Source organism: Heterocephalus glaber, unplaced genomic scaffold, assembly GCF_053883595.1.
Source record: "Heterocephalus glaber isolate CG9 unplaced genomic scaffold, H.glaber_assembly_v1.0 deba00001442, whole genome shotgun sequence".
NCBI classification, from domain to species: Eukaryota; Metazoa; Chordata; class Mammalia; order Rodentia; family Bathyergidae; genus Heterocephalus; species Heterocephalus glaber.
Window position 1 is genome coordinate 55,933,058 of NW_028258296.1, and position 26,402 is coordinate 55,959,459.

Here is a 26,402-nt window from a genome sequence, read left to right on the forward strand (position 1 = left end):
TTAAAAGGTATCTTTGTTCATAGAACCTGCCAAACTGGGTTCCTCTGATTAACACACACATGGCTACACATGCCTACAGGTTACACATCCTTTGTCAGTTGACTATTAGACTATTTTTTATTTAGGTAAAGTGTTCTTTTTCTTTTGTTTGTTGAGACAGGGTTTCACTATGTGTAGTTCAGGTAGGCCTTGAACCAACTATGTAGCCCAGGCTGGCCTTGAACTCACAGTAATCCTCCTACCTCAGCTTCCTAAATACTGGGATCACAATCATGTGCCACCACAGCCGGGCCTACTTATGTAAAGTTATACTAACTCCTTCCATCTCTCCCACAGCAGCTCAAAAATCAAAGATGGGGTGATAAAGGTGAGGTGAGAAGTAAAAGGAAATGGATAAAATTCACCAGGTGAGATGAAAACTGGACCCTAAAAACTGAGTAGATGGGGCTGGGGATTTAGCTCAGTAGCTCTGACGCCTGCCTCGCAAGTGCAAGGACCCGAGTTCGATCCCCAGTACCAAAAACAAACAAAACTGAGTAGACAAGAAATAGGAAGCTTGAAAGAGGGACAGTTAATCTACTGGGATGGTGGAAGGTGGGACTCTTCAGGAATCTTTAAAAATCTAAAGGGGGAGCATGGTGGTGCACGCTAGGCGCATACCTGTAATCCTAGCACTTGAGAGGCTGAGGCAGGAGGATTGCTGTGAGTTTGAAGCCAGCCTAGGCTACATAGTGACTTCAAGGCCAGCATGAACTGCATAGTGAGACCCTATCTCAAAAAAAAAAAAAAAAAAGTAAGGGTGGGTACAGGGGAGATTGGAGGAAATTAAACCCTGTCACATGCCTTAAAACCTTCGGAACTCAGGATGTTTGGCTTTTTTTCTCCTACCACAGTTGATCAGTTGGTGTCCTGGAAAGAAGGTACAGTAGCTGTAAAGTCTATCTCCCCAGATCATTGTGGCTATCAGTATAGGGCTCGTTGCCCATTCTTTGTTCCCCATATCCCACACCTCCAGGCAGAAGTGACAAAACAGAGACTTCTGAACACATTTATTTGATATGTCAAGTGGAGAGAGGAGTGGTTTAGGGCTACTCCCCACTTGTACCTGTGGGGGTGTTCATAAGCTCAGACAGACAGAAGAGCAGCTCAGAGCCCATGACCCACCCTCCAGGAAAAGGAGACAACCAGTTGTCGTGTTTGGAGGAACAGAGTGAGAATAAGAAGCAGGAAGGCCAGCAGCAGAACTGAGGGTGGGAGTGCTGCAGGACCCCTGGGGAGAGTGAAGAAGTCCTGAAAAGTGGTTGGGGCTGGACTCAGAGTGGGGAAAAGGACCCAGGCCTGGGGAGAGAAACAAGACCTGCAGAACTGGTGGGATTTTCATGAAGAGGAAGTAGACTGTGCAAAATCATGATAGGCTGTGTTGTATGGCACACAGGGAAAGCCAGGGGTTGCTTCTGCAGGAGGGCGCAGGTACGGGACAGTACTCATAATAAAAGCGAGTGAGTTCGGGACTCCAGCACAAGTTCCGTGAGTTTACTGCTGTGAAGTGCCTGTGGGTACACGAGTGATCCCATATGCATGTTGAACGAGCAGGGCATGAATGCATGTATCTGCATACCCCTCAAACAGTACTATACTTACTTACTCTTCCTCTTTAGCAAGCCTACTGTGCTTGTGGGCACGTTTACCCATGTGCGCGTGCACCGTGCCATGGGCACATGCAAGAGACCCCTGTGTCAGTGACGAGAGTTAAGCTGGTTCTCCTACCTGTCCCATCAAAGTCCTGATCTCCGCCCCCCATTGGCTCCTTCTGTTTCTCTCAGCGCCCTGCTTCCCCTGGCCCGCCTAGACTCTGGAAGCCCCCTAGCAGTCGGATCTGCTCAGTCTGCATGGAGTGGCGTCTCACCAACTTGCGCTTGGTCCTGGGAGAGCCCGGCCCCGCGGCGTGGGGAGGGGCAGGCAGTGAAGGCGCCCGAGCTCCGGGTTGGGGGCGAATGTCAGGGATGGGAGGGTGGGGGCTGATGTTGAGCGGGGGCAGGAAACCCGGCCGCGTTTGCGAGATGTGGTCCAGGAGCAACGTCCCCGAGCCTCTCCGCTCCAGGAGCCCGGGACTCCGCCTCCGTCCACTCAGCGGAGAGACAGCCCCCGGCAGGCTTTCCTGGGACTGGCGCGGGGAGGGAGCCGAGCCGGCTGGAGGGAGGGTCAGCGGGGATGCGCTGTACCGGCGGCGCTCCAGGGACAGGCGGCTGGACTCGGGCGAGTCTGGGCAAAGATGTCCGGGGATGTCCAGCTCCACCGGCTCCATGCGGCTCAGTTTTTGCCTTAGCCCAGAAGGGAGACCCGACTCCTGAGCCTCCGGCGCGGTGTTCCGGCGCGAGAGGGGACCCCCGCCCGTCACTTTCTCCGCCCAGGGGGGCGGATCCTCCGGGCCCTCAGTGCTGTGACGTCGGGAAAGACGAGGTCGACCAGTCAGGGTCAGGCCGTTGAATTCGGCGGTCAAGCGCTCGATTCCCGGTCTCCCTTCTGCAGGAGGGACCGGTTGAGGAGGAGCCACTAGGCCCCAGGGCTCGGAGTTGAGCCTTTTGAGCGGTTTGGGGGGGTGTCGAGGCGGTTTGGGGAGCGGCTCAGGAGGGGCGGGGTCATCAGGGGGCTTAGGAAGAGGGAATTCAAATACGTCCCGTTTCTCCTCTTCTTCCTGGGCGCGAGGGGACAACGATCCCAGTCCTCCTGCATTCTGCAGTTGGATCTCTGAAGGCGACGTGCAGACCCCCGGGCTCAAAGGAGCCGGAGCCGGGTCCTCCACCCCTGGGGATGGTGGGGAATTGAGATACTGACGGGTCTTCTTGGTGCCCGAGGGCGAGGTATCGGTGGTTATGATGATGACCTCCGTGCCCTTGGCCTTGCAGGCATCCAGCAACGTGGCCAGGGTCTCGCGGTCCCCGCGGTCCAGGGCGTGGACGAGCGCCGAGGCGCCTGCGTGATCTCGGACTGAGGGGTCCGCGCCGTGGGCAAGGAGCAGCGAGGCCACTGCGGCGCCCCCACCCCCGGCGCAGGCGTGCATGAGCGCCGTGCGCCCCAGGCGGTCTGCGATGTTGGGGTCCGCACCTTGCTCCAGGAGGTAGCGTACCATGCGCGCCTTGTTCTGGGGGTCGTCGTAGCGGGCGCGACACGCCGCCATTAGCGCAGTCTCCCCCTGGGCATCACCCTCATTCACGTAGGCTCCTCCCTCCAGAAGCAAACGGGCCAAGCGCAGCTTACCCTGACCCACAGCCCGGAGAAGAGCGTGGCCCTCGGTGTGCAGCATAGCTGCGGCTGGGTAGAGAGCACCGATGGAGCCGGGACTGAGACCTGCCGAGGGTGGCTAAGGGTCTGGGAGCAGTGACTGGCAGAGAGCTGAGGTCTCAGAGGTGAAGCCTATCCCTGCGAGAAAGAGAGAGATCTGATTGACGGATTCGGCAGGGAAACTGAGGCAGGAGGCACTCGGCGTGGGGCGAGGGAGCTCTCACCGCACAGTCCTTCCTCTAACTCCCGCCTTTGAGCCGCCCCTTCCCCCCAGCGCATGCCTGAGGAGGTGGGAAGGGTGCACCCGCACTGAAGGACGAGCGCGCGTGCAGATACGCACGTGCACGCGCAGGACTCGCGCCCCCACCCTCACCCCACGGCTTATCAGACCTTTCCAGCATCCCCCTTTTCTTAACCGCACTTGGAATCCCCCTTTCTAGGATGCTGAACACCACCCACCCACACACATGCACCCTACAGTCACACACATATTTCCATTCCTAACCTCTTTTAGGTTGCTACAACCCCCAAAAATTGAGTAGGGGGAAGGAAGCAACTTGCGTTTGGGACCCAAAAAGGGCGAAGGAAGAATTGGGGGTTTCTTTTGCCTCTGTGTGCCCCATCGCTCCCTGCTCGTTCTCCTCCCAGACTGTGCACCCGGATAGGTACCTGGATATCCGCAGAATCTCTGCCTGGCCAGGATTGAGGCCGAAGCCATAGGACAGCCGGGGTGGGGGAGCCGGATTCCTGGGGGTCCACATGGCCGGGGCGGGGGGGGGGCACACGGATTCCCTTGGTGTCAGTATCTGCGCCCGGGCGCCGGATCCTGGTCCCTCCTCCCGGTGCGCCCTGGGCACAGCGCCGGCTCGGGAGGAGAGAAGCTGGGGGGGGGGGGGGGCGGAGCTCTGCTGTGCTATTTCTAGCCCAGCCTCTGCGGGTGGGGGCGTCGGGCACCGAACCGCTCCCCACCAAAGCACACAGAAACCCTGAAATACCTACAGGCTCCAATCCTGACTTCCCTTTCTCAGCTGACCTCCCCTCAGTCCCAACAAACCTAAGCGTTCCTTAGGGGACTCCTCAGCAACCCACATAGGGACCATCCAGATTCTTCACTGAGCCTCCGCAGACCTCCATTCTCGGCACTTGGTGTGCGCCAGACCTGACTGCCACACACGGCATATGGCACACTGTGCCCAGGGGTGTAGAGGGGCGATTGGGATTCACATCGGTGTCCACACTGCGAAAGAGGCGGGGGAGCTGGCTGCCTTCTTGTAGTTTGGGCGTTAGGGAAAGCACAGTCCAGCTGGAGTCAGACACAGCAACACATCCCCACCCCACCTTTCCCAGAACAGAGAAACGGGGACCTCAGCTGCCTTATTTAGACCTCAGATAAATGTGGGGAAGGTAGGTATCCTCGGGCATTTTTAGGCAGGCCAAGGGACACTCCCGGGTGTCTCTTTCCCATATGGGGGGCAGGAAAGGGGCAGGGAGGTGAGCGAACCTGTGACACAGCTTCTCCCATTGCCTCTCTTTGCCGTATCTTTAGATTCATTTCTTTATGTTGCTCGGAGGTCCCTGTATGTATCATTCCTATGTCTTCTCTTCCTATTTGTCGTTGTCCTCTCACTGTCTCTGCCTCTCCTTGCCACCTAATCTGTCTCCATGGTTACCATAGCTTCCATCTGCATATTTTAGGAATGAGTGTGTCCAGCTGGAACGCATGAAGGGAAGTGGGGGATGAGGAAAAATCCTTAGGATTTGGAAGGATCACCCATGGTCTTAGATAATTCAGAGGCTGGAGGCCACAGACAACAAGACACTAAAACTAAGGTTCCTGGGGAATGGGGAGAAAGAACTATTGACAGGGAAACTAGCCATTTTTACTAGTCACTGACGCCAACTAGTTTTACTAGTTTACTGACACCAACTATGTGCCAAGTGCTTTACATATATTATCTCCAGTCTTCACAGCACCTCCATAAGGTATGAGCTACTGTCTTCTTGTAACACTTGACATAATAAGGTTAAGCAAAATTTCCAAAGCTTCACAGCTATGTCTTCGTCCTAGTCCACCTGCTGCAATACCTACCTACAGCCTCCCAGTCTAGAGGTCATTTTCTCTGACAGCGGGCATATTCTTGTCGACTAACTCCTAGATTTTATCCTCCCTCTGCACCCCTTCCCTCTGTCTTCGGTGAGAGTAGGACTCCTTCTTCCACCCTGTCCCCCCACCACCACCACCACCACACACACACCCAGGGGCTTGGAGGGGCCCCAAAGCAGTAGAAAATGCAGAAAACACTGGGCTCTTGTCTCGCCTCCAATTCTCTTTCTCTGATAATCCTCTTTCCGCCTTTTCACAGACACGGCAGCAACCCACAGAAGAACATTTTTAGAAGTATCCATTGGTGGTACTGGAGAAGACCATGTAGAACTGAAGGGAAGGTTGTTGTAATGGAGGAGAGGGCAAACTGTCAAGCCAGAGTCAGGCTCTTTCTTCTCTTTGAGCCCTTTTGGGGCTCAACAGATCCCTCTCTAAGATCTGAGTGTCAAGTTCTCTCCGCAAGCTCTTGGTAACCCGGAGCTTCTCCAAAAGAGGTGCGCTGGAAATAACGGACCCCTGGTGATCTTCAACCCCATCTGTCTCCGCGCCTCCGCGGTTTCCAGCCTTAGTTCCGGCGAGCTCCCTCCCAGTCTCTTCTGGGCTTTCAAGTGGGCGGACCTCCCTCCTTTGCTTCTCCTAGATTGGCTGGGAGAACCCACCAATAGGGAGCCCCGGGAGGCGGGCCTAGAACGGCGTCCGCTTGAGGAAGAGGAGCAAATTCCAAGTTCGCCTCGGCTTGGGCTCCGTGTGGGGGAGGGGCAGCAGGTAAGGGTCCCACCCAGTGGCTGAGACCTCGCTGGGTCTCACACTTTCCGAACTAGTTCACCTGAGACAGATTGCAGGGTAGACAGCGCTGTCCGGCAGCCTGTTGGATCAGCCCCCTGCTGGCTCCCTATCTTTTCTCCCCTGTTCTCCCACTGCTGTATTGATCAGATTTTCTATCACGCATCAGGGAAGAGATTGAAGTAGAAAAGCAGAAAGGCTCACTCTTGTTTGCTGTGGCATCAGCTTCCCCTCGCTCTATTAACATTATCGCCCTAAGAGCCTGACAAACTCCTGTGATCTATCAAGACTTAGCCGAATATCTCCTACCTGTAGCTTTCCTCGACCTCATTTTTTGCAAAATTCTTACCCTCTCTGATGATGCATTGTTTTGTTTGTTTTTGAGATAAGGTCTCACTATGTAGTCCAGACTGGCCTTGCTGCCACATTCTCCTGCCTCAGGCTGGGATTATTGGCCCCACACTGGGCTTGATGATAGCATTTTATGCATATATGTATTAGAGAATTTAGAGTGAACTATCTCCTTTAATGTTTCCATAATTCTTAGAATATCAGGTTTGTAGGGTAGGTTCTGGTGCCCAATAAGTGTTGATTGAATGGAATTGATTTCTGGCAACTAGCACTCTTGTGGAGGAGGCAGAATTTAAACTCCTAATGTAATTAGAATAATAAAAGACAATACAGTACATATAATTAAGAGCCTTTAAATTAGTGGTTTAAAATATTAGTATTTCCTAATTGCGCCTATAGTCCAGAGAAGGAAGAAAGCAGAGAGCTGGAGGGAAGGCTTTATGAATCATCAAGTCTCAGGTTTGGAAGCCCAGTAGAAATCATGAATTTATTCATTCATTCAATAAATATTTATCAAGTACCTCTCATATGCCAGATACAATGCTACACAATGAGGATCGTAGTGAACCCTTTGCTCTAACTACACATCCTTCTGCTGATCAATCTTATTTAATACATTGTTATTCAGCTTCTGCCTAAACTTCTTTCTTTTTCTTTTTTGGTGATGAGTTTGAACCCAGAACCTCATGCATGCTAAGTGTGAACTCTACCACTGCGCTATATCCCTTACCCCTATGTCGTCATCTTTATGGAAGAACTCACTATCTCTCTTTGCAGGTCTATTTTTGAATATTTATTCTTTAATTGATATCCAACAAATATTTTAAATAAGAAATATGTAGCTTAATGAAATGCATTCTCTACTTCCATTGTAAAAGAGGGAGATAAATTTGTAGCCCCTTCTTTTTCTTTCAGTACTGGGTATTGAGCCCAGGACCTTTGCACTGAGCTATATTCCCCCAGACCTTTTAAATTTTTTTTCAGATTAGGTCTTCCTAAGTTACTTAGTTGTCCAGGCTGGGCTTGAACTTGGGATCTTCCTGCCTCAGTCTCCCAGAGTGCTGGCATTACAGGTGTATGCCACCACCCCCGGTTTATAGCATTCTTAAAAGCATTCCAGCCCTTTTATTCTATGATTATAGCAGTAATAATCACTTATTCCAGAACATTTGGAAACATATAAATATGTAAAGGAAAATGCCTATTATATCATGACCCTGATGTCGTTATAACTGTTATTAATATTTTGAGTCTTTTCCTTTTTTTTTTTTCTTTTTGGTACCAGGGATCAAACTCAGAACCTTGTGCTTGCAAGGCAAATGGCAGCATCACTAAGCTAAATCCCCGGCCCTTTTCCTGTCTTTATTCTGTGTGTACATATATGTATCTCATTCATAAATAGGACTATAAAATTTTATAACATGTTTTCAACTGTTAACATTTTCTATGCAATGAACATTTTTCTGTCTTTAAATATTATTTGAAATCATGACTTTTGTGGCTATATAATAGTCTAAAATAATAAATTAGTTTGTTTTGAGACAGGGTCTCATTATGTAGTTCAGACTGGCCTTGAACTCACTGTATAGCCTAGGTTGGCCTTGAATTCATGGCAATCCTCCTGCCTCAGCCTCCCAAGTGCTGGGTTTATAGGCGTGTGCCATTACACCTGGTTTTGCTTTTTGCTTTTTTTTTTTGGTTTTGTTTTTTAAAATAAGGTCTCCCTACATAGTTCAGTCTGTCCTAGAACTTACCTCCCAAGTGCTAGGATTACAGACTAGACCACCATGCCTGGCTGGTTATCTGATTTTTTAACCATCTATTTACTATCATCATCATCATCATCATCATCATCATCATCATCATCATCATCATCATTATTATTTTGGAGTTTGGAGTTCAGTAACTCGCTATGTGTTTCAGGCTGGTCTTGAACTCTCTATGTAGCCTGGGCTGGCCTCAAACTGGTGGTGATCTTCAACCTCTTGAGTGCTGAGATTAGAGGCCTGTGTCACATGCCTGGCTCGTTCATTTATTATTGAACCATTTAGGTTATTTCATAAATAGCTCTTTGATAAACATCCTAATACTTATATCTCTATCTATACAATGATTTCTTTAGCATAGATTTTAAAAGTAAGATTACCAGATTAAGGATATAAACATGTAACCGGCTACTAAGTGATCAAATTGTGATTGTATTTATAGTCTTTCCAGTGAGGTATGAAATTCCATGTGAAAAAAAAGCACAACATCTTGATTATTATTTATATCTTTGCTGAGCCTATAGGTGTAGAGTGGGGTTTTTTGTTTTTGTTTTGGTTTTTTGAGACAGGGTCTCACTTTGTAGTGCAGGCTGGCCTTGAACTCACTATGTAGTCCAGGCTGGCCTCCAATTCCCAGTGATCCTCCTGCCTCAGCCTCTGGAGTGCTGGATTATAGGTGTGCGCCACGACCCTTGGCTAGATGTAGAGTGGTTTTATTGGCCATTCTTTTGTCAATTTCCTATTCATTTCTTTTGCCCACTTTTTCTACTGGAGTGCCTTTTTTTTTCATTTAGACTTCCAAGAGTTCTAATATAAAAAAGTGTTAACTTCCTACCTTATTACAAATATAGCACCTATAAAAATTAGAGCACTCCTGCCCTTACCCCCTGGATCAACCTCATTAGAGATCTCATCTGGTCTCAAGACATGAAATATTATTTATATGCTGATGACTCAACCAAAAAATATAAACTACTTTTAACCTGATGGTGCAGCAGGGTATTTTTGTCCCTGATGCTCACTGCTATATCACTAGCACCTAGAACAGTGCCTAAAACATAAGAGGTACTCAATAAATATTTGTTGAATGAATTAGATTGTGTTATTATTATTCCCATTTTGCAGATGAGGAAAGACATTTAGAGATAATTTGCCAAAATTTGTGTAGCTAGGAAATGGCAGAACTGTAATTGAGATCCATGTTCTTACCCACTATGGGTACCTTCCTCAAATTTGATGTATATATTGGTGTTTTTCTGTTTGTTTTGTTGAAACTCGCCTCACCGCAGGACACAGGTATGTGGAACTGGGAAAAAGTGCAGTGTACATGAGATATTTGGGGGAAAGCCGAGGGCAAGGGTGAACACTAGAGAAGGTTGCTCTGAAGGAGGTGCAGATTGGGACCAGAGTAGGGGAGGGAGACTTTCAATACCCTCAAGAGTTTAGACTCCATCGCAGTTGGAAATAGCAGAGACTTGCGTAGATTTCTGAGCTGAGAAGAGTCGCTGAATGCCTTATGGTTTTCAACTATTAATTTTTGCCTAGAATAAATGAAATTTTGTCTCTTTCCCCTGAATCCTTACAGTTAACTCACTTCATATGTGGAAATAATTAGGTTTGTCTGATTTCCAAGCTCATGGCCTTGTTTTGTTTTGTTTGAGACAGGGTCTCACTGTGTGGTTCAGGTTGGTGTTGAAGTTGTGGTGATCCTCCTGCTTCAGCCTCCCTAGTATGCCCAGCAAAAAGGACTACTGGTCCCAAAAAGCCAGCCAGGAGTCAACTTGGAGTCTTGGCTCCATAGTTAGAGGTGTTATCCATTGCTCTCCTGGCCCTAAGACTTGTGGCCTTTTCTTAACTCCTCAGGCTCTGCATCCAGCAGCACCCCCTCCACCACATGAGCTCAGTCTATCTAGTGGAAGATACCTGTGCAGCTGGAGAGTTCTTAGGAAAATGTTACTGGAGGCTGAATAACATTTTACATCGTGGAGCTTGCACTGGGAAGGTTTGGATTAGTGACCTCTGAGGGTCCTTCTAATTCTAAGAGTCTGTGTTTCCAAGTAGTGTTCAAAAAGATCAATTTGACTCTATTGCCTTTTGCCCCGTAGTTGACAGTGAGGTTGGTGACTTACTGTCCCCACAGTGTCTGACACACTACCTTTTTCGTGTTAAATGTTTTGCCGAGCTGTACTAGATTGACCTGGACCCTGGTTGAGTTTGAAAGGTCAGGGAGAGAAAGGGAGAGAATTCAAAAGTTACATGTAGAAAGGCACATAGTGCTAAGCATTAAATTGTCTTAGGGACTTAGGCAAGTTTTATCCAGTGTCTAATCACTTTCTCTTTGGTGCTGCAGTTATGTCTCCTGTTGAGACCCTGTCTCATCCATGTTTATGCTTCCAGAAATATCCAAATTCAAAATTTGTTGAATGACATTGGCTTTTCAAGCGTCAGGGAGAGAAGATGGAGTGTCTTGTATCCGATTCTTCTAATGTACTTCTTTTTTTTATTTGTTACCGGGGATAGAACTTGGGACCTTGCACTTGCAAGGCAGGTGCTGGAACCACTGAGCTAAATCCCTGGCCCCTAATGTACTGCTTTTTCTCTTTGTGTATGTCATTATCAGGTTTTGCTCAGTGTGTCTCTGAATATCCTGACCCCCTCCACCATGGCCAACCGGGGTGGGGGCCGGGGTCGTGGCCGGGGCCAGCTGACCTTCAACATGGAAGCAGTGGGCATCGGAAAGGGGGATGCTTTGCCTCCACCCACTCTGCAGCCTTCTCCCCTCTTCCCTGTGAGTACGTCCCCTACCTTCCCGAGACTCCAGTGTGCCCCAGCTGACTGTGAGTGATCCTGGATTCCTCCCGGCCATCCCATCATGCTGCCATCTTCATCCCGCCCCTCCTGTCTCTTTCTTCCCAACCCACACGGGATGTTTCCAGTCTAAAAAAGCATTTACCCTTCCTTCTCACACTCCCAGCTCCCTAGCTTTCCAGACGCTGGTCATCTCCTGCCACCCTCCTCTCTTCTGGCTCTCTGCTCAGGGGAAACTCTGGGTTAAATCAAGGGCAGGCCCTCCTGAGTTCAATCTCCCGGCATTCTCTCCCTGAACTCACCACTGCTTCTTCCTTAGCCCTTGGAGTTCCGCCCAGTGCCTCTGCCCTCAGGAGAAGAAGGGGAATATGTCCTGGCACTGAAGCAGGAGCTACGAGGGGCTATGAGGCAGCTCCCCTATTTCATCCGACCAGCTATCCCCAAGAAAGGTCAGCTGGCGTCATGTTGGGAGCACCTGAACTCAGCACAGCTGAGAGAGGCGCAGAAACGCACTCACTGGGGAGACAGGATTTACTCCTGTATGTGAAATGCATTACAGTATTTGTGATTTATTTTGAGTCTCACGATAGTCTTGGGACAATAGGAGCTCAAGTGTTAAGACCTCGTTGCACATGTATAAATGGGGGAGGTATTAATTTGGGAGGGGGTACTGGGGAGTGAACCCAGGGCCTTCATACTGGGCTACATCCCCAGCACTTTTAATTTTTTGTATTTTGAGACAGGCTCTTGCTAAATTGCCTGGACAGCGTTCAAACTTGCAGTCCTCCTGCCTCAGCCTCCCAGAGTGCTGGGATTACAGGCATATACTATCATACCAGGGTTAAAATTTTTAACAAAACTTAACATGTCCCAGCCAATCAGAAAAGCACTGGTGCTGGATCTCTGAGCACCCTACCTACATAAAATATTAACCCTTTGCTTTGTGGGTCAGAGGGAGCTCTGGGAGGCCAGGAGGGACTAGATGAGGGAGACTTGAGACAGAGGGAATTTACCAACTGATGTGGAAGGACAGCGGCAATTTAGTATAGCGCGACAACTGGAGCTTTTCTGCTGAAGTTCTGGAAGCCTGAGGCTTACTAAATGAATCCCATTATGGAGGGATAGAGAGAAGACTGAAAGCCTGGTCTCTTATTCCCTACAACTTGCCTGTGCACCTCCTATCTTTTTTTTTTTTTTTTCCAGTTACTGGGGATTGAACCCAGGGCCTTCATGCTGAGCTACCTTTCCCAGCCCTTTTTCATTTTTTATTCTGAGACAGGGTCTTTTTAAATGGGCAGATTGTCCAGGCTGGGTTCGAACTTGTGATCTTCCTGCATCAGCCTCCCCGAGTGCTCGGATTACAGGCACAGGTCACCATTCTATCTCTTGATATAGCATAATCATCCTAATTTGGGGAAGCAAAAGGGCAGGTTAGAAGAGTGATAAGTTCACTGAAGCCGACCCCCAGGGCTCTGTGTTTCTGGTGAGGGGACAAATAATTCCTTGGTATCGAAAAGGGTAGACACTCAGAAACAGCCCTGCTCCAGGGATCTGGATGGGTAAAACTTTCACTCTTGACCTCTGACCCCTCAGATGTGGAGCGTTACTCAGACAAATATCAGACGTCTGGGCCAATTGACAGTGCCATTGACTGGAACCCGGGTAGGTGATGCGCCCTTCTTTCAAATGCTTGTGATGCCACTTCCTCCCAGATGTCCCATGCCCTCTCTCCCATGAAACTTCTGCAAATCAGAACCTCAGATGTGCTCCAAAAACTCTCAGATTCCACCTGAAAAATCTTACTGATCAGCCCCCGCTCTCCAGAAGCATGAGAAACGTGGACCCAGCCCCTTCCTTTCCCTCCTTTAAGACCCTTTTCACCAGTCATCATCAAAAACCCCGAAAGGGTCTTACTGACATTGTCATTCTTCCCAGATTGGCGCCGTTTACCCCGGGAGCTAAAGATTCGAGTGCGGAAGCTACAGAAGGAGCGTAAGTGTATTGGGGAAGAGGAAGAAGAAAAGCATCTTCCAGCAGCTCAACCCCTCTCCTCTCAGTTCCTACCCAGTCCTAGAGTTATTGCTGGATGCCGCGATGGCCACATGAGGGCAGCAAAGTGGCTTGTTTGTTTGTCGGAAGCTGGAGTAGAAAGCTGGAGAGGAAACTAAGGCCCTGATGGTTTACCTTTTGATCCCCCCTCACCAGGGACCACCATTCTACTCCCCAAGAGGCCCCCTAAGGCCACAGAAGATAAGGAGGAAACAATACAAAAACTAGAGGTGAGCAGGAAGTGCCCTATACACAAAGCGCTCCTGGGCCCCAGACTCTTTCCCTGTGCCTTGGGCCATGTATGCCTCAGTTTTCCCTTTCTGTGAGCTGAGTTGGAGTTTCTCTTTGTATCCATCTTCACTTAAGACCCTGGAGAAGAAGGAAGAGGAAGTGACTTCAGAGGAAGAGGAGGAGAAAGAAGAAGAAGAAGAAAAAGAAGAAGAGGAGGAGGAGGAGTATGATGAAGAAGAACATGAAGAGGTTGGGGACCTTCTGCCCAGGTCTCCCCTCCCTGCCTCTCATAAACTCTGGGTTCTCTGCTCTTTACACCAGAGATCTTCTCAAAGGGTCACTGGGCCAAAGGGGGTAAAAGCTGCCTAAGAGCAGGGGCTTCCCTACCTCATGTGTCCCAGGCGCTTCTCAAAAATGAACGATAGCTGGAAGGGATGTCCCAGGCCTGGAATGATATGACTGGAAGGGAAGAAGGAGAATGCTGGAAGCATACACAACCGTTTTCTTTCTTTTTTGCATTTCAGGAAACGGACTACATCATGTCATATTTTGACAATGGAGAGGACTTTGGAGGTGACAGTGATGATAATATGGATGAGGCTATATACTGAAGAAAAACCCTCAATAACACATTTCTCTTTATTGGGGATGTAGAGAATAACTATTACTTAGTTTTATGAACAAAGAAAACATCATTTGGACAGAGTCCAGATGCCCTCCCTGGTCCCTGAAGATAGGAATGGAGAATGATGACACATAGCATTCTTTCCTCCTCTCCCCTCCTTCCCCTTGTATCACCTCTCATATCGTGGGGAAACGGTCATTGTCTTAATCCTGCAAGGGGAGAAAGGAGCATTGAAAGCATAACTGGCTTGTTAGGGCTGAGACAGTTACACACATTCCTTCCCAACTTTTACAGCTTTTTGTGTATGTAATTGGGGGTGGGAGTAGTTAGAAGGAGTAAGACTGGTTTTATTTTTTTCTCTTCTTAAAATTAGTATATGTTTGTGATACATCATAAATGAATTCATTGTGGGGTAGTTATATATTTTTAAAATAAAGTGTTTTTATCTGTCTCTCTGTCTAGGGTGAATTCTGGAGGGAGAGGGCTGCAGGAGGAGCTGAGGGGGATGCCCAGCTGAGTCATTGTCTACCTGTCAGAGTCCAGAGTAATACACAGGGGGTTATAGCCTTCCTGTCCTTTGTCCCTCCCCTCTCTCCCTCATGGTGGGCCACATACTCAAAATATAGCCCTGCAAGGGGATATTCAGGAATGCACCTGCAGGGCCCTTTGAAGTGAGCTGGAGAGAACAGCCCATGCCGCCTGCAGACCAGCTGGCTTCGGAGCCTTTGGTCCTCAGGCCCCAGCGACATGATCACTTCTGTGTTGTGTGTTCACAAGGACACAGGCCCTCCCTTTCCCACGCTTGACCTTGACTGTGTTCTTATTTACACAGAATGATTACAGCTATTTTTGTGGGGAGAGTCAAGAAAGCCAGGTGCAGGGAGGGAGGAGGGGGCTGACTCTTACTCGGCTGACTCAGTTGTCTTCCGGGCCCTGCACACCCCACTGGAAGGTAAGTTTACACGGAGGGATCTCCCTAAATATTCTGTGCTCTACGTGCACAAGCCAGCGTGTAGCTGAGTTGCAGGTTCTCTTTTGGTTTTTCCCTCTGGAATTTAGCCATTCTCACTCCCTTCTTTGGGGGAAGGGAGCAGGTGGTTTTACTTTACAGGAAGTAAGGAAGGGAGTGACTTAGGGACACTCAGGGTTCTGAGAGATGCTTTCTCACCCACACAGCTCTTCTTGAGTGAGGTCACTTCCCTAGGCTCTGATTGGCTTCTGAGGAACCCTTAGATGAGCTGATTGGTTCCAGCCACAGGGCATGCAACAGTCATGGACAAGCTGCGTGTCCAGAATGAGAACTGAATAAGGAAGCGTGAATAGCTATCTGGGATGCTACCACAGTGGCCCTGTTGAGCACTTGAAAGTCATAAAATGGGATGTAGGAGAACCTTCAAGAAATTTCCCAACTCCATTTAGGCAGGCCAATTGAATTCCCTACAGTATCAACTGATAAAGACTGCTAATCTAAGGCCAGGTATTTCTGACCTTATGGTAAAGAATGAAGTGGACCTGCAACTCCATTGGGAGAAAGAGCTTTAAAAGACTAGTTTAAAAGTGGTGGTGAGTGTTGAGATAGAAACAGCCAAGAAAAGACACAGAGAACAGGAATAGAAAGAGAACATTCCAGGGTTATTGAGCAATTTGTGATGATTGATGTGTTTCCTTTTCTAACTTTGAAGTATTTCGTGTGAGTGGAGGAGGGTAGAGGAGCCAGGGCACTCATCTTAGGGGTTTCCCATAGTTATGCCTCACCTGTTACGTTACCTCATAACATAGTTATGCTCTGCTAGGGAGAGATCAGCAAAAGCGAAAGTAAAAGACACTGGAAAATTTTCCCTTTGTTTTTCTCCCCTACACACACAGACACACACACACACACACACAAGCCAATTTTAACCTGATCAATTATATATGTTGAAGGCACAGTCTGGGAACTTAAAAGAGCAGGAGCAAAGATTCAGGACAAAAAGGAGGAGCAGAACAACACCCCCATCCTCCCTTACGTGTACATACCCTTTTTCCATGAAAGGGGAGCAAGTAGGACAAAGGTTGGCATGACACTTGGGATCAGTTGTACTACCGCAAAGACAAAATGTCAGAAAGATCCAACTATTCTTGGACTCTGCCCTGTCTGGCTTCCTGCCCCTCCTGGCAAGTGACTTTTCTGGACAAAGCCAGAAACACGAGACCCAGCAGCTTTCCCAGATTCCAGAGCCCACGCAGGCATGAGCTAAACCATTAACCTTTCACCGACTTACCAGAAATTCGGCTGAGCATGCTGAAGCCAGAGCCCAAGGCTCAGTAGACAGAGTCAGGGCTGTTGTTCCCTCTGAGGACCACCAGGGGTTGAGAGGTCGGGGTTGGGGCCCTGCTAACAGATGACAGAAGCCCCACGCTGCGCTCGTCAGTCCTGTAACATGCCTGCCCGGGCTTGTTTGTGTTGAACAGATTGTTCCCATGTCCACAGTCTGGGCTGCCCTGGCCCCGGGAAGGGTGAGTTCTAGGACAAGAATCCTGTCCTTCTACACGCATGTTCTATGCCTGGCCTTCTATCCTGTCCCATTTGGCCAGGCAGCTTGGGCGTACGGTCTGCAAACAGGCATAGGGACGCAAATGGTTGGAGAAAGGCCTGAACGGGAGATTTGGAAGCAATGTACAGTTTAGGTTTGGAGTGAAGACCAAAGAGAATTAGAGAGGCAGAGGTCAGATAGGTGGGATGAAGGGGGACCTGTGGTTTGGGAAGGAAAAGACAGATAATTTCTTAGACTCATTTTTATTGCTGTTTGAACTTTGAAAGGAAGGCCTGGTGGCCGGTAAGCACTGGCTGGTTCAGAACTAAATCCAGGAAAAGGACTGTCATCTCAACTAAGCAAAGCACCCTTTCTTTGTGCTAGTCTCACCACTCCAGAGTCTCGTGCCCTTACGAAAGCTGTATCAAGTCTGCATGCCTCAGTTTCCTCATGCCTGATACACGCATTTGGACTAAACGTCCACTAGCAACCCTTGCAGCACTCACACAGTAGGGCTGATGTGGATGCATCTGCCGGAGTCCAGATGGTTTTGAGGACAAAGGCAGGATGTGTCCAGTTTGTGCTGAACTCATTCCATCTGCGGGATTTTCCCACCTTATTTTCAGCCCAGGCAAGCTAAAGATACCTCAGGCATCTAGCCAGTCGTTTCCAAGAACATGTTCAGCCAGAGTAGCAATGAGATCAACAATTCTATAAACTAGTAAGAAAGGAGAAGACCCCTAGGGCTGAGTTCAGAGTCACAGCCTGTAACCCAAGTAGGTCACCAGACATTTCTGCCTGAGGAAGGGGCCGCTTGTTCCTCTCCATCTCTCCTCCAGTTTGTCTGGCTGGAGGACAGAGAAGATAAGTGAGCCAGACAAGAATAGTTCGGGTGATCTGGCTAGACCAGTGGTGACCTCTTCTCCACTAAACTTTCCCCTACTGAGGTCCCCCAAGATCATCTGGGATCACAAATGTGGAAATAAGGAATTCCTGTTTCCTGCTGTCACCTCGGAAAGGCCTTTGGCTTAACCAATAAGCCTTAATTTGCCTCTTTGTAACCTGGAGGGAAAGGAGGTTCCCTAAATGGAAATGAGTTGAAGGACACTGATCCAACCCCACAGCAGGACCTAAAAGGTGAAGTCTATCATCTTGGGAATCTGAGAAGTTGGTGGATGAACCCAGAGATTTCTCAGAACTGATCCTGGGGTCTGGGACTAGGGTATTATCCATTACCAAACCTCCTCTCCTCTCAGGGTCCTCAGCTGTGGGACATGTTCCCCAGGACTGAATCCCCTGCCCCTCCCTGAATAGTCCCCATTCTGTGACCCTGTTTCTCTTGGTGCACAGTAGAGAAGGGGGAAATCTCCACAGCCCGTCTCTAACACTCTATCACACTCAGAACAGCATGGATAGTACTAGACTAGGAGGAGGTTACTTAGATCTGTCTTTGTTTTACCCTAACAGGTGTGGAGAGGGGAAGCCCAACTAAGTTGGGAATACAGATTCAAGGTCTTTCTTATCTGAGAGAGAACAGGTGAAGTCCCATTTGCACAGGAAAAGAGACCCCAGTACTTATCCTCCTTTTGCTCTGCTCTGGCTAAAGATGTAGCCATTTTGGAGAGAAAACACCCTCTTCTAAACTAAAGAGTTTTCCTTCATTTTCCTCAAACACAATGGTAAGAGGAAGTGAAACAAAGACAGTGCCTGGGGGAGAAAGAGCAAATGCTGACCAGCCCTTTTCTAAGTACTCCATTTCCTTTCCCCACACCTCCCTCCTGGGCCTAGACAACCATATGGTTCCTGTCCAACCATACTTGGCTGCTCTCGGCCCCTCACCTCTCCCTTACTTGGCCTGGCTCCCCTTTTGGGTCTTGCTTTCCACCCTGAGCCACCACTGTTACACCTGTCCGGAGACATCAGGGATGCTTGCAAACTTCTCAGTAGATGCACAGGGCCAGGCTGGGCTTCAGGACAGTACCAGACTCATTCTGTTCTCTTTCTGGTCCTTTTCCTCTTCTTGACTCTCCATGTCTTTGTCTCTCTGCTTCACGCCTTTATACTGCATGGCTTCAGTCGGGCTACTCATGGGACAAAAAAGTGAGGACAATCAGGAGCCACAGAACACACATGACACATCTTCCTGAATGTCAGTTTTACATTGAAGATTTGGTAGGAGAAGATAAATCATGCTTACACTAAAACCAACACAAGTGCATTATATAGTGTGAATCAAAATTTGCATTTTGAAAACACAGAATAGGCTCATCCAAGAAATGTCTGGCTTGTGACAGGCTACTTTGGGCTGCTCTGGGAGCCCTGGAGAAAATGGTCACTCTCCCAAACTTAGAGGTCCTGCGAAGAAAATATTTGAGAAGCTCTTCTTAGAGCAGAGGCAACAACCTGGTATCTAAACTCTAGACAGGAAGTCTGCAGGTGTGAAAGCCTGAAGCAGGTGAGCGTAGTGCAACAGGAAGTGGTGAGAACGGGCTGGCCTCAGCCTGCCAGGCCCCTTCAGCTTCCGCAGGTTCATGCTATGAAAGAATGTGGCCCAGTGTTACCCAATGTGATTGCTTTCTAAGAGCAGCCAGAACAGTAGATTCCAGTAAGTTGTTTTTAAATCATTATTTTGTTGTACAGCATGGAGGATCAAACCAAGGGTCCTGTGCATGCTAGGCAAACACTGTATCCCCAACTAATACAGCCCCTGAAATCTGGCTTCCAAATGTCTATAACCAAGTTAAATTTTTAGGAAAAAACTGTACAGGTTTCGAAATGTCAGTAAGCAGGTTCAGCCTACAAGCCTTCTGTTTGCTGCCTCTGGTTTAAGAGTTTCCTCCAGCTGTGCTTCAATTCATCTACCTCAACTAAAATCAAGACTCAGGAAGAGAAGCATGAAGCAGTGTGATCTCCCTTCCCCAGTCCCACCTCCCTCTACCTTCCCAGATAGTCTTGGAGCATCTATGTCAAGGGTTCCCACCTTCACTCACAAAGGAGGGCAGGCTGTACCAGAAGAGAAGCTGTGAGCTGGGTGTGATAGCGCATGTCTGTAACCCCAGCACTCGCGAGGCTGAGGCAGGAAGATCATGAATTCAAGGGATGCCTGGGCTACGCTGAGACCCTGTCTCAAAATAAATAAATAAATAATAAAAATAAAAAGATGATGAGATATAGGAAAGAGCAAAGAGGAAGAAGAGGAAGCAGTCTTTGCGTATAGCAGGGAATCTAGGCCAAGGGAGGATGAAGGTGCATATTGGGATGTTTTATTTATTTTATTTTGGTACTGGAGAATGAACCTAGACCCTTCACACTGAGCTATGGTCCCACCCCTTTTATACTTTTTATTTTGAGACAAGGTCTCACTAATACACTAAGTTGCCCAGGTTGGGCTGGAACTTGCAGTTTTTCTGTCTCAGTCTCTCAGAGAACTGGGGAGAAAATGAGTCTTCAGTCCTGGTCCAGCCATCTCACCCTGATCTTCAGGGTTACAGAGGTCAAAAGATCTCAGAGTCTGGAACAGAAAGCAAAGTTTCTGTAAGCTGAAAGGTGAGGTGGGCATAAAAGACCAAGAATAGAGAGAAACAGAACAGGAGACAGAAAGATGAGCCAGGATGGGCAAAGGAGGAAGTCGAAATTAGACAGGTGAGGCGGAGAGAAAAGGCTCCTTAGCCACAGAACCATATAAAGGAAGCCCAGTGCTCATGGCCCTAAACTCTCCCCTCTCAGCAACTGCCGTCCTCCCTCTGTTCATCTGTCCAGGAGGTTAAAAATATCCATGCTGAGCACCTCACCAGATATTTCCAAGAACTTGTTTACTGACTATGTGACTGACTTGAAGAGGCCTCGTCAGCAGCTCCATCACCAAAACAATACTAAATGGGAACTTGCTGGACATCCCAGGACTCAGGCCCGTGGAGTTCACAACCCTGTCCTGCCGTTCTCCCCATCTACCTCCTTCTCCCATCTCTCTGTTTCCTGGAGATGGCCAATCAGTTGGTAATTGGAGAAATCTCAGCCTTCAGAGTCTGCTCATGCTTCCCTTCTTACATAACAGGCTCAGGAGAGTAGGGAAGGGCCAAGCTAAGGGAATGACCAGGAATAGGAGTAGCCAAACTAGGCTAAATGGGACCCGTCCTTGGGATCACCTGGCAGGCCTTTGTGTGTCTCAGGAAAAAACGATCAAACTAGGGGTGACACCTTGGAGCTGTTTGTCCTGTGCTCTTGTATACCCAGCATTCTCTGTTCCTCAGTTTACCATTCGAAATGGTGGGAAGCTTTCCGCTGGGAGTGTGTACTGAAGAGGTAAGAAAGTTCAACCCAGGCATGATGGCACATGTCTGTAATCCCAGCACTCAGAAGCCTGAAGCAGGAGGATCACTGGGAGTTCAGGGCCAGCTTGGGCTTCCTAGCAAGATCATGAAGATCATGTCTCAAAACACATTTTAAAAAAGAGTGGGCCGTGGATTTAGCTCAGTGGTTTCACCACCTGCTGCGCAAGCGCAGGGACCCGAGTTTGATCCCCGAGTACCAAAAAAAAAAAAAAGAGTTATGAAAGTTCAGTTAGTTTCCAGGAGGCAAGGCCTCTGAAGCACAGAGGGAGTATGAAAAAGAACATTCTGTGCTCCCAGAGCTAAACCATGAGGGCTGGGGGATGTGTACAGGGTCTGTCCAGGCCTAGGGTCAGGGCAGTCCTGCAGTGGCTACTTCTCCCCTAGCACGGAAACTGGAGCCTGAATCAGCTTCATACTGCTGTGTTATCCGGCCTGGCACAGGCGGGAGTCAAGAGGATCAAAGGGAGGAAGGTCTGGACTGTGACGGGATGGAGAGAAAGTGTACCCTTCCGGACATGCCTGGAGGGAGTTATTCAAAGTGGAGGCAAAGGCTGTGTCTCCTGCTTTTTTTTTTTTTGGTACCAGGGATCGAACTTGGGTCCCTGTGCTTGCAGGGCAGGCAGCGGAACCACTGAGCTAAATCTCTGGCCCTTTTTTTTCTTTTTGAGACAGGGTCTTGCTATGTAGTTCATAGTGAGTGGCCCAGGCTGGCCTTAAACGCTCAGCGATCCTCCTGTCTCAGCCTCTGGAGTACTAGGATTATAGGTGTGTGCCATTATGCCAGCCTGCCTGGCGGTCTCTTTTATTTTACATAACAAGCACTTTCTTGCCATCGCTGTCACATTCCCTCTCTCTCTCTCATAGGCACTATTATTGTCTCCATCTCCCCATGTTACAGACGAACAAACTGTGGCACACAGAGAGTAAATAAGTTGCCAAGGGTCACACAGCTGGTTAAGTGGTAGCAGTTAGGATTTGAATTTAGAGTTGGGCTCCAGGATCCACATGTTTATTTCTCCTTTTCTTTTCTTTCTTTTTTTCCCCCAGTACTGGAAATTGAATCTAGGTCCTTTGCATTGAGAACTGAGCTATATCCCTAGCCCTTCATTTCTTTATTTTTATTTTTTATTTTTTGGTACCGGGGATCGAACTCGGGCCCTTGCGCTTGTGCAGCAGGCAGCAAAACCACTGAGTTAAATCCCCGACCCCTTCTTTATTTTTATTTTGTATTTTGAGACAGGGTCTCATTAAATCACCAAATTGTCCAAGCTGGACTCAAACATCTGATCCTCCTGTCTCAGCCTCCCAGAGTGTGGGGATTGCAGGTGTGCCACCATACCCTGCTTGCTCTTTCTTCTTGATGGTATAGAAAGGCTAACCCCTGAATTCTTTTCCAGGTTCTAAACTCACCTGTTGGGCTAGGACCTGCAACCTGGGGTCTATAGCCATCTCTGAGAGAGAGTTTTCAGTGCAGGAAATGGAGGTAGAAGGAGGGTCAGAACAAAGAACGGATGAAATCTGTAGGTCTCTCAGTCCAGAACTACTGTGGGCGGGGCCTGTGGCCATCAGAGGACCAGTAAAATACTTTCCTTGTCCGTCCTACGCATTCCATCACCTAGAGGTGGTCCTAGGAGGAACTAACTCCAGGCACTAGACCATCAAAAGAATTGGATAATGACCCCTCTTTCACCCTACTTCACACCATTTAACTCCTGTATGATTTTTTTACTGACCACATGCTGGGTCACCACCAACCCCCCACCGTTACCCTGGTCCAACCGAAGTTTGATGCTGTGTTCCTGTCTGTTCAGAGGTATCAAAGATAACCAAGGATCCTGGTTTGGAAATACTTGTCTTTTCCTTATACATTTTCTTTTACTCTTTTAGCTCTTTCATTTGTTTAGTTTTCATTGTGGCTTTCCCCTTACCTTCCTACACTAGGCTACCCCTAATGAATAAATGATACTCAGAACTGGGCCGCCTCTGATGGTGTACCTGCAAATTGCAGTTCTTTAAAAATTCAAAGGAAGGGCTGGAAATGTAGCTCAGTGGCACAGTGCTTGCCCAACATGTGTGGGTCCTTGGATTTGGTTCCCAGCACAGCAATATTTAAATAAAGACAGAAATGGCATGTGAAGGGACCAGGGATTTAGCTCAGTGGTTCTGCTGCTTGCCTTGCAAGCACAAGGACCCGAGTTCAATCTCCAGTACAAAAAAAAAAAAGATTAAAAAAAAAAGAAATGGCATGTGAAAATGTTGCTGGCCCGTGTGGCTCCTTGGTTTAGTGATGATGGAAATGAAAATTAAAGTGACAGGCAAAAGTCTGAATTGGACAGTAGAGAAGGTAGGGAAAGACTACAGCTTGAGTAGTAGCCGCTGGGGGTGGATACTAATGAATAGGATCAGACTGGCCCACTCATAACTGAAAGAGAACCAGGCCAGGTTTTTTGTTTTGTGTTTCTTTTGGTACCGGGAACTGAACTTGGGTCCTTTCACTTGCAAGGCAGGCGGTGAAACCACTGAGCTAAATCCCTGGCCCAAGCCCAGGTTTTACCAATTTGCTGGGGTGGGATAGAGGCTGGCAATCATGATCTCAGTTCTCTTTTGCAAGATGACTCCGGAAGGCCTTTTGCTGCACGGGGCAATCGGTCTCTCTGAGATGACTGTTTTTGCTTGGCCTGGTCTCAATCTCTCGTGAGGCACTGCTGGAATCCAAGGTGACCTTCAGTTTGTGGTCATGACTAGAGATTTCTGGGAGTCACTGAGTGGCCCTAGAAATTCTTTATCTTGGTGCACTCAGTCTTTAAGGTGTATAAAATTATGTAAATTCAGGAATATTCAATCTTGTTTTGCCAACATTTAGACAGGTACTTCCTTAGTGATTGATGTGTATATGCAGAGCTGAGAAGGGATTTGACCCAGAGTTTTAAAGTAACAAAGGATACAAAACGAAGGTCAAACTTTTTTCTACTTTTAGTATCATATTGGGCATCAGAAGACCTAAGTGAAGAGTCACAGTTTTTAGCAAAAACCACTTTAGTCTCTGACTGTGTCAGAAGAAAACACAAATAGTGCTTTTCATGAGTATCAAGTTAAGGCCCTGGAAGTTTGTTTGTCCTTTGTCCCCATAGTGGGCTCTGACTATGTCTTGCCTATGTCAAATGGCGCCTAGGAAAAGAATAGCCCAAACAACTGCCCACTGAATGGACAAACAGCTGGGTTGTCACCCAGGAAAGCGTGCTTAGGTGAGCCTGTATGATGAAAATGTCCTGGGCGGAGGTAGAAATTGTGTAGAGAAGGCAAAAGGAAATAGGGTGGAGCCTTTTGTGTTCTGAAGGAAGAAGGGTTTCCTCTGGGAAAACAGCTCTAGCTGCTTCCTTCCTTCCTTCCTTAGAGTCTGCTGTCCTGTTCAGCATGGTAGTCGCCAGTCAAAGGAAGCTATTTAAAGGTAAATTAATTAAATAAATTAAAAAATTGAAGCCAGACATGGTGCAAACCTGTAATCCCAGCAGTCAGGGAGGCTGAGGCAGGAGGAATACAAATTCCAGCCTCATCTGAGTAATTTAGCTACTTAGCAAGATCCTGTCTCAAAATAAAAATAGATAGGGCTGGGGATGTAACCTGGTGCAGAGGCCCTGGTTTTGATCCTAGTCCAATAAATAAATCAAATCAGTTCATCAATCACAGCAGCTGCATTTCAGGGTTCAGTAGCCACATGTGGCTAGTGGCTACTGTAGTGGACGGCACATTTCCATCATCATAGAAAGTGCCTTCGGACAGTGCTAGATTAGGTTTACTGGGGAATCAGAAGGGGGTGCATATGCTCTGGTCTTTCCAGAGTCAGATCTCTAAGGGACCTTGGGCACAGAGTTAACTACTGTCCTCTTCCTGCCATCCCCTTTCTTTTTGTTGTTTTTTGAGACAAGGTCTTGCTATGTGGTTGAGGCTGGCCTTGAACTCACTATTAGCCCAGGCTGGCCTCAGACTGACAGCAATCCTCCTGCCTCGGCCTCCCGAATCCTGGGATTACAGGTGTGGGCCACCATGCCCGGCCTCTCCCTTCTTGTGCTGGGAGCCAGACCATGAACGCGGTCACCAGACTCGGGAGCTTCACCGTCTCTCCAGCCTTGTCTTGCCCTCTGGTCTGTTCTTGTCCTTGCTCTGCCCTTCCAGTCCCTGGAAAACAAGCTGCAGAGAAAACTCTTCCATTAACTTTGACCTAGTTTCCAGATCACAGAGTCAAAGGGGAGGAGCCATTACATTTTTGAACAGGTGAGAAAGAAAAGGAGAGGTCCAGGTGAAAGTCTCCATGCCAGTAGGGAGAGTTAAGAGACTGCCAAACTGGCAATGAGAAACAAAGAGCGCTAGGAGACAAAAGCAAATGAGCTACGGAGACTGTAAGGTAAATAAGCAAACAAAACATGAAGATTGAAATGGAAAAGATCTTTTCTCAATTCTACTTTGTTTAATGCACATTAATTTTTTTCCCCCTGTACTAGGGATTGAACCCAGAGCTTTCATGCTGAGCTACATCACCAGCCTTTTTTTTTTTTTTTTTTTGGAGACAGAATCTCATTAAATCGCTAAGTAGCCCAGGTGGGCTGGAACTTGGGATCCTCCTGGCTCAACCTCACAGTGTTGGAATTATAGGATTGCACCACTATGCCCAGCACACATTGATCTTATATAGGATTTAGGGGAGCCAAATAGGGCTAGGGTTGACCTCTGTCATCTGAATTTCTCATCTATTACTCATTTAGTAATGAAATTCATTTCAATTAGTGATGAAATCATGGTATCAATCTTTTTAATTAATTTTTTTCTGGTACCGGGGATCGAACTCAGGACCTTGAGTTTGCAAGGCAGGCTGTAGAACCACTGAACTAAATCCCCGGCCCTTTTTTTTTTTTTTTGAGACATTGTCTCACTATGTACTTTGGGCTGGCCTTGAACTCACTATGTAGCCAAGGCTGGCCTCAAATTTGCAGCAATCCTCCTGTCTCAGCCTCTCTAGCACAGGCATCCCCCACTGTGCCCAGCTCAATCTATTATTAATACCTGGAAGCTGGTTGCAATAGCACACACCTGTAGTCTCAGTATTCTGAGGCGAGGATCAAAAGTTTGAGCCCAGCCTGGACAAATTAGCAAGACCCCATCTCAAAAATTAATGATGGGCGTGGTAATCCCAGCACTTGGGAGGTTGAAGCAAGAGGATCACTTCGAGTTCAAGGCCAGCGTGGGCTACATAGTGAGTTTAAAGCCAACCTAATCTACAAAGTGAGACCCTGTCTCAAAAAAAATTAAATAAATAAAAATTTAAAAGCCCAATCTAGGGCCAGGGATTTAGCTCAGTGGTTTCGCCGCGGGCTGCGCAAGCGGAAGGTCCCGAGTTCGATCCCTGGTACCAAAAAAAAAAAAAAAGCCCAATCTAAACTACCCAATGAAACTGTCTTACAAAACCAAATACATAAATAAATATTAAATTTTTTAAAGAGTTGGGGATGTAGCTCAGTGCAAAGATCCTCGGTTCAATGCCTAGTACAAACACAAAGAAATGAC

General features: G+C 47.9%; 2 protein-coding genes across 7 annotated transcripts; one reads left to right on the forward strand and one right to left on the reverse strand.

Moving 5' to 3' along the window:
• Window positions 1-1,032: 1,032 nt before the first annotated feature.
• Ankrd34a (ankyrin repeat domain 34A) lies at window positions 1,033-19,444 on the reverse strand. 3 transcript variants are annotated; one of them, XM_004853921.4, is made up of 4 exons: window positions 5,538-5,941; window positions 4,784-4,993; window positions 3,952-4,163; window positions 1,033-3,420 (listed from the first exon to the last, which is right to left on the reverse strand). In XM_004853921.4, the coding sequence occupies exon 4, from the start codon at window positions 3,302-3,304 to the stop codon at window positions 1,820-1,822; it is 1,485 nt and encodes a 494-aa protein (XP_004853978.1). In that variant the 5' UTR covers window positions 3,305-3,420; window positions 3,952-4,163; window positions 4,784-4,993; window positions 5,538-5,941; the 3' UTR covers window positions 1,033-1,819. The 3 variants fall into 3 exon arrangements, with proteins under 3 accessions (XP_004853978.1, XP_021121483.1, XP_021121484.1); XM_021265824.2 differs by having other exon boundaries at window positions 4,784-5,941; XM_021265825.2 differs by lacking the exons at window positions 3,952-4,163; window positions 4,784-4,993; window positions 5,538-5,941 and adding an exon at window positions 16,261-19,444.
• Polr3gl (RNA polymerase III subunit GL) lies at window positions 10,913-14,450 on the forward strand. Of its 4 annotated transcripts, none has more exons than XM_021265827.2 (7): window positions 10,913-11,074; window positions 11,414-11,633; window positions 12,688-12,756; window positions 13,030-13,086; window positions 13,300-13,373; window positions 13,510-13,643; window positions 13,899-14,450. In XM_021265827.2, the coding sequence occupies exons 1-7, from the start codon at window positions 10,949-10,951 to the stop codon at window positions 14,026-14,028; spliced, it is 810 nt and encodes a 269-aa protein (XP_021121486.1). In that variant the 5' UTR covers window positions 10,913-10,948; the 3' UTR covers window positions 14,029-14,450. The 4 variants fall into 4 exon arrangements, with proteins under 4 accessions (XP_021121486.1, XP_021121487.1, XP_021121488.1 ...); XM_021265828.2 differs by having other exon boundaries at window positions 13,510-13,623; XM_021265829.2 differs by having other exon boundaries at window positions 11,414-11,543.
• Window positions 19,445-26,402: the final 6,958 nt, after the last annotated feature.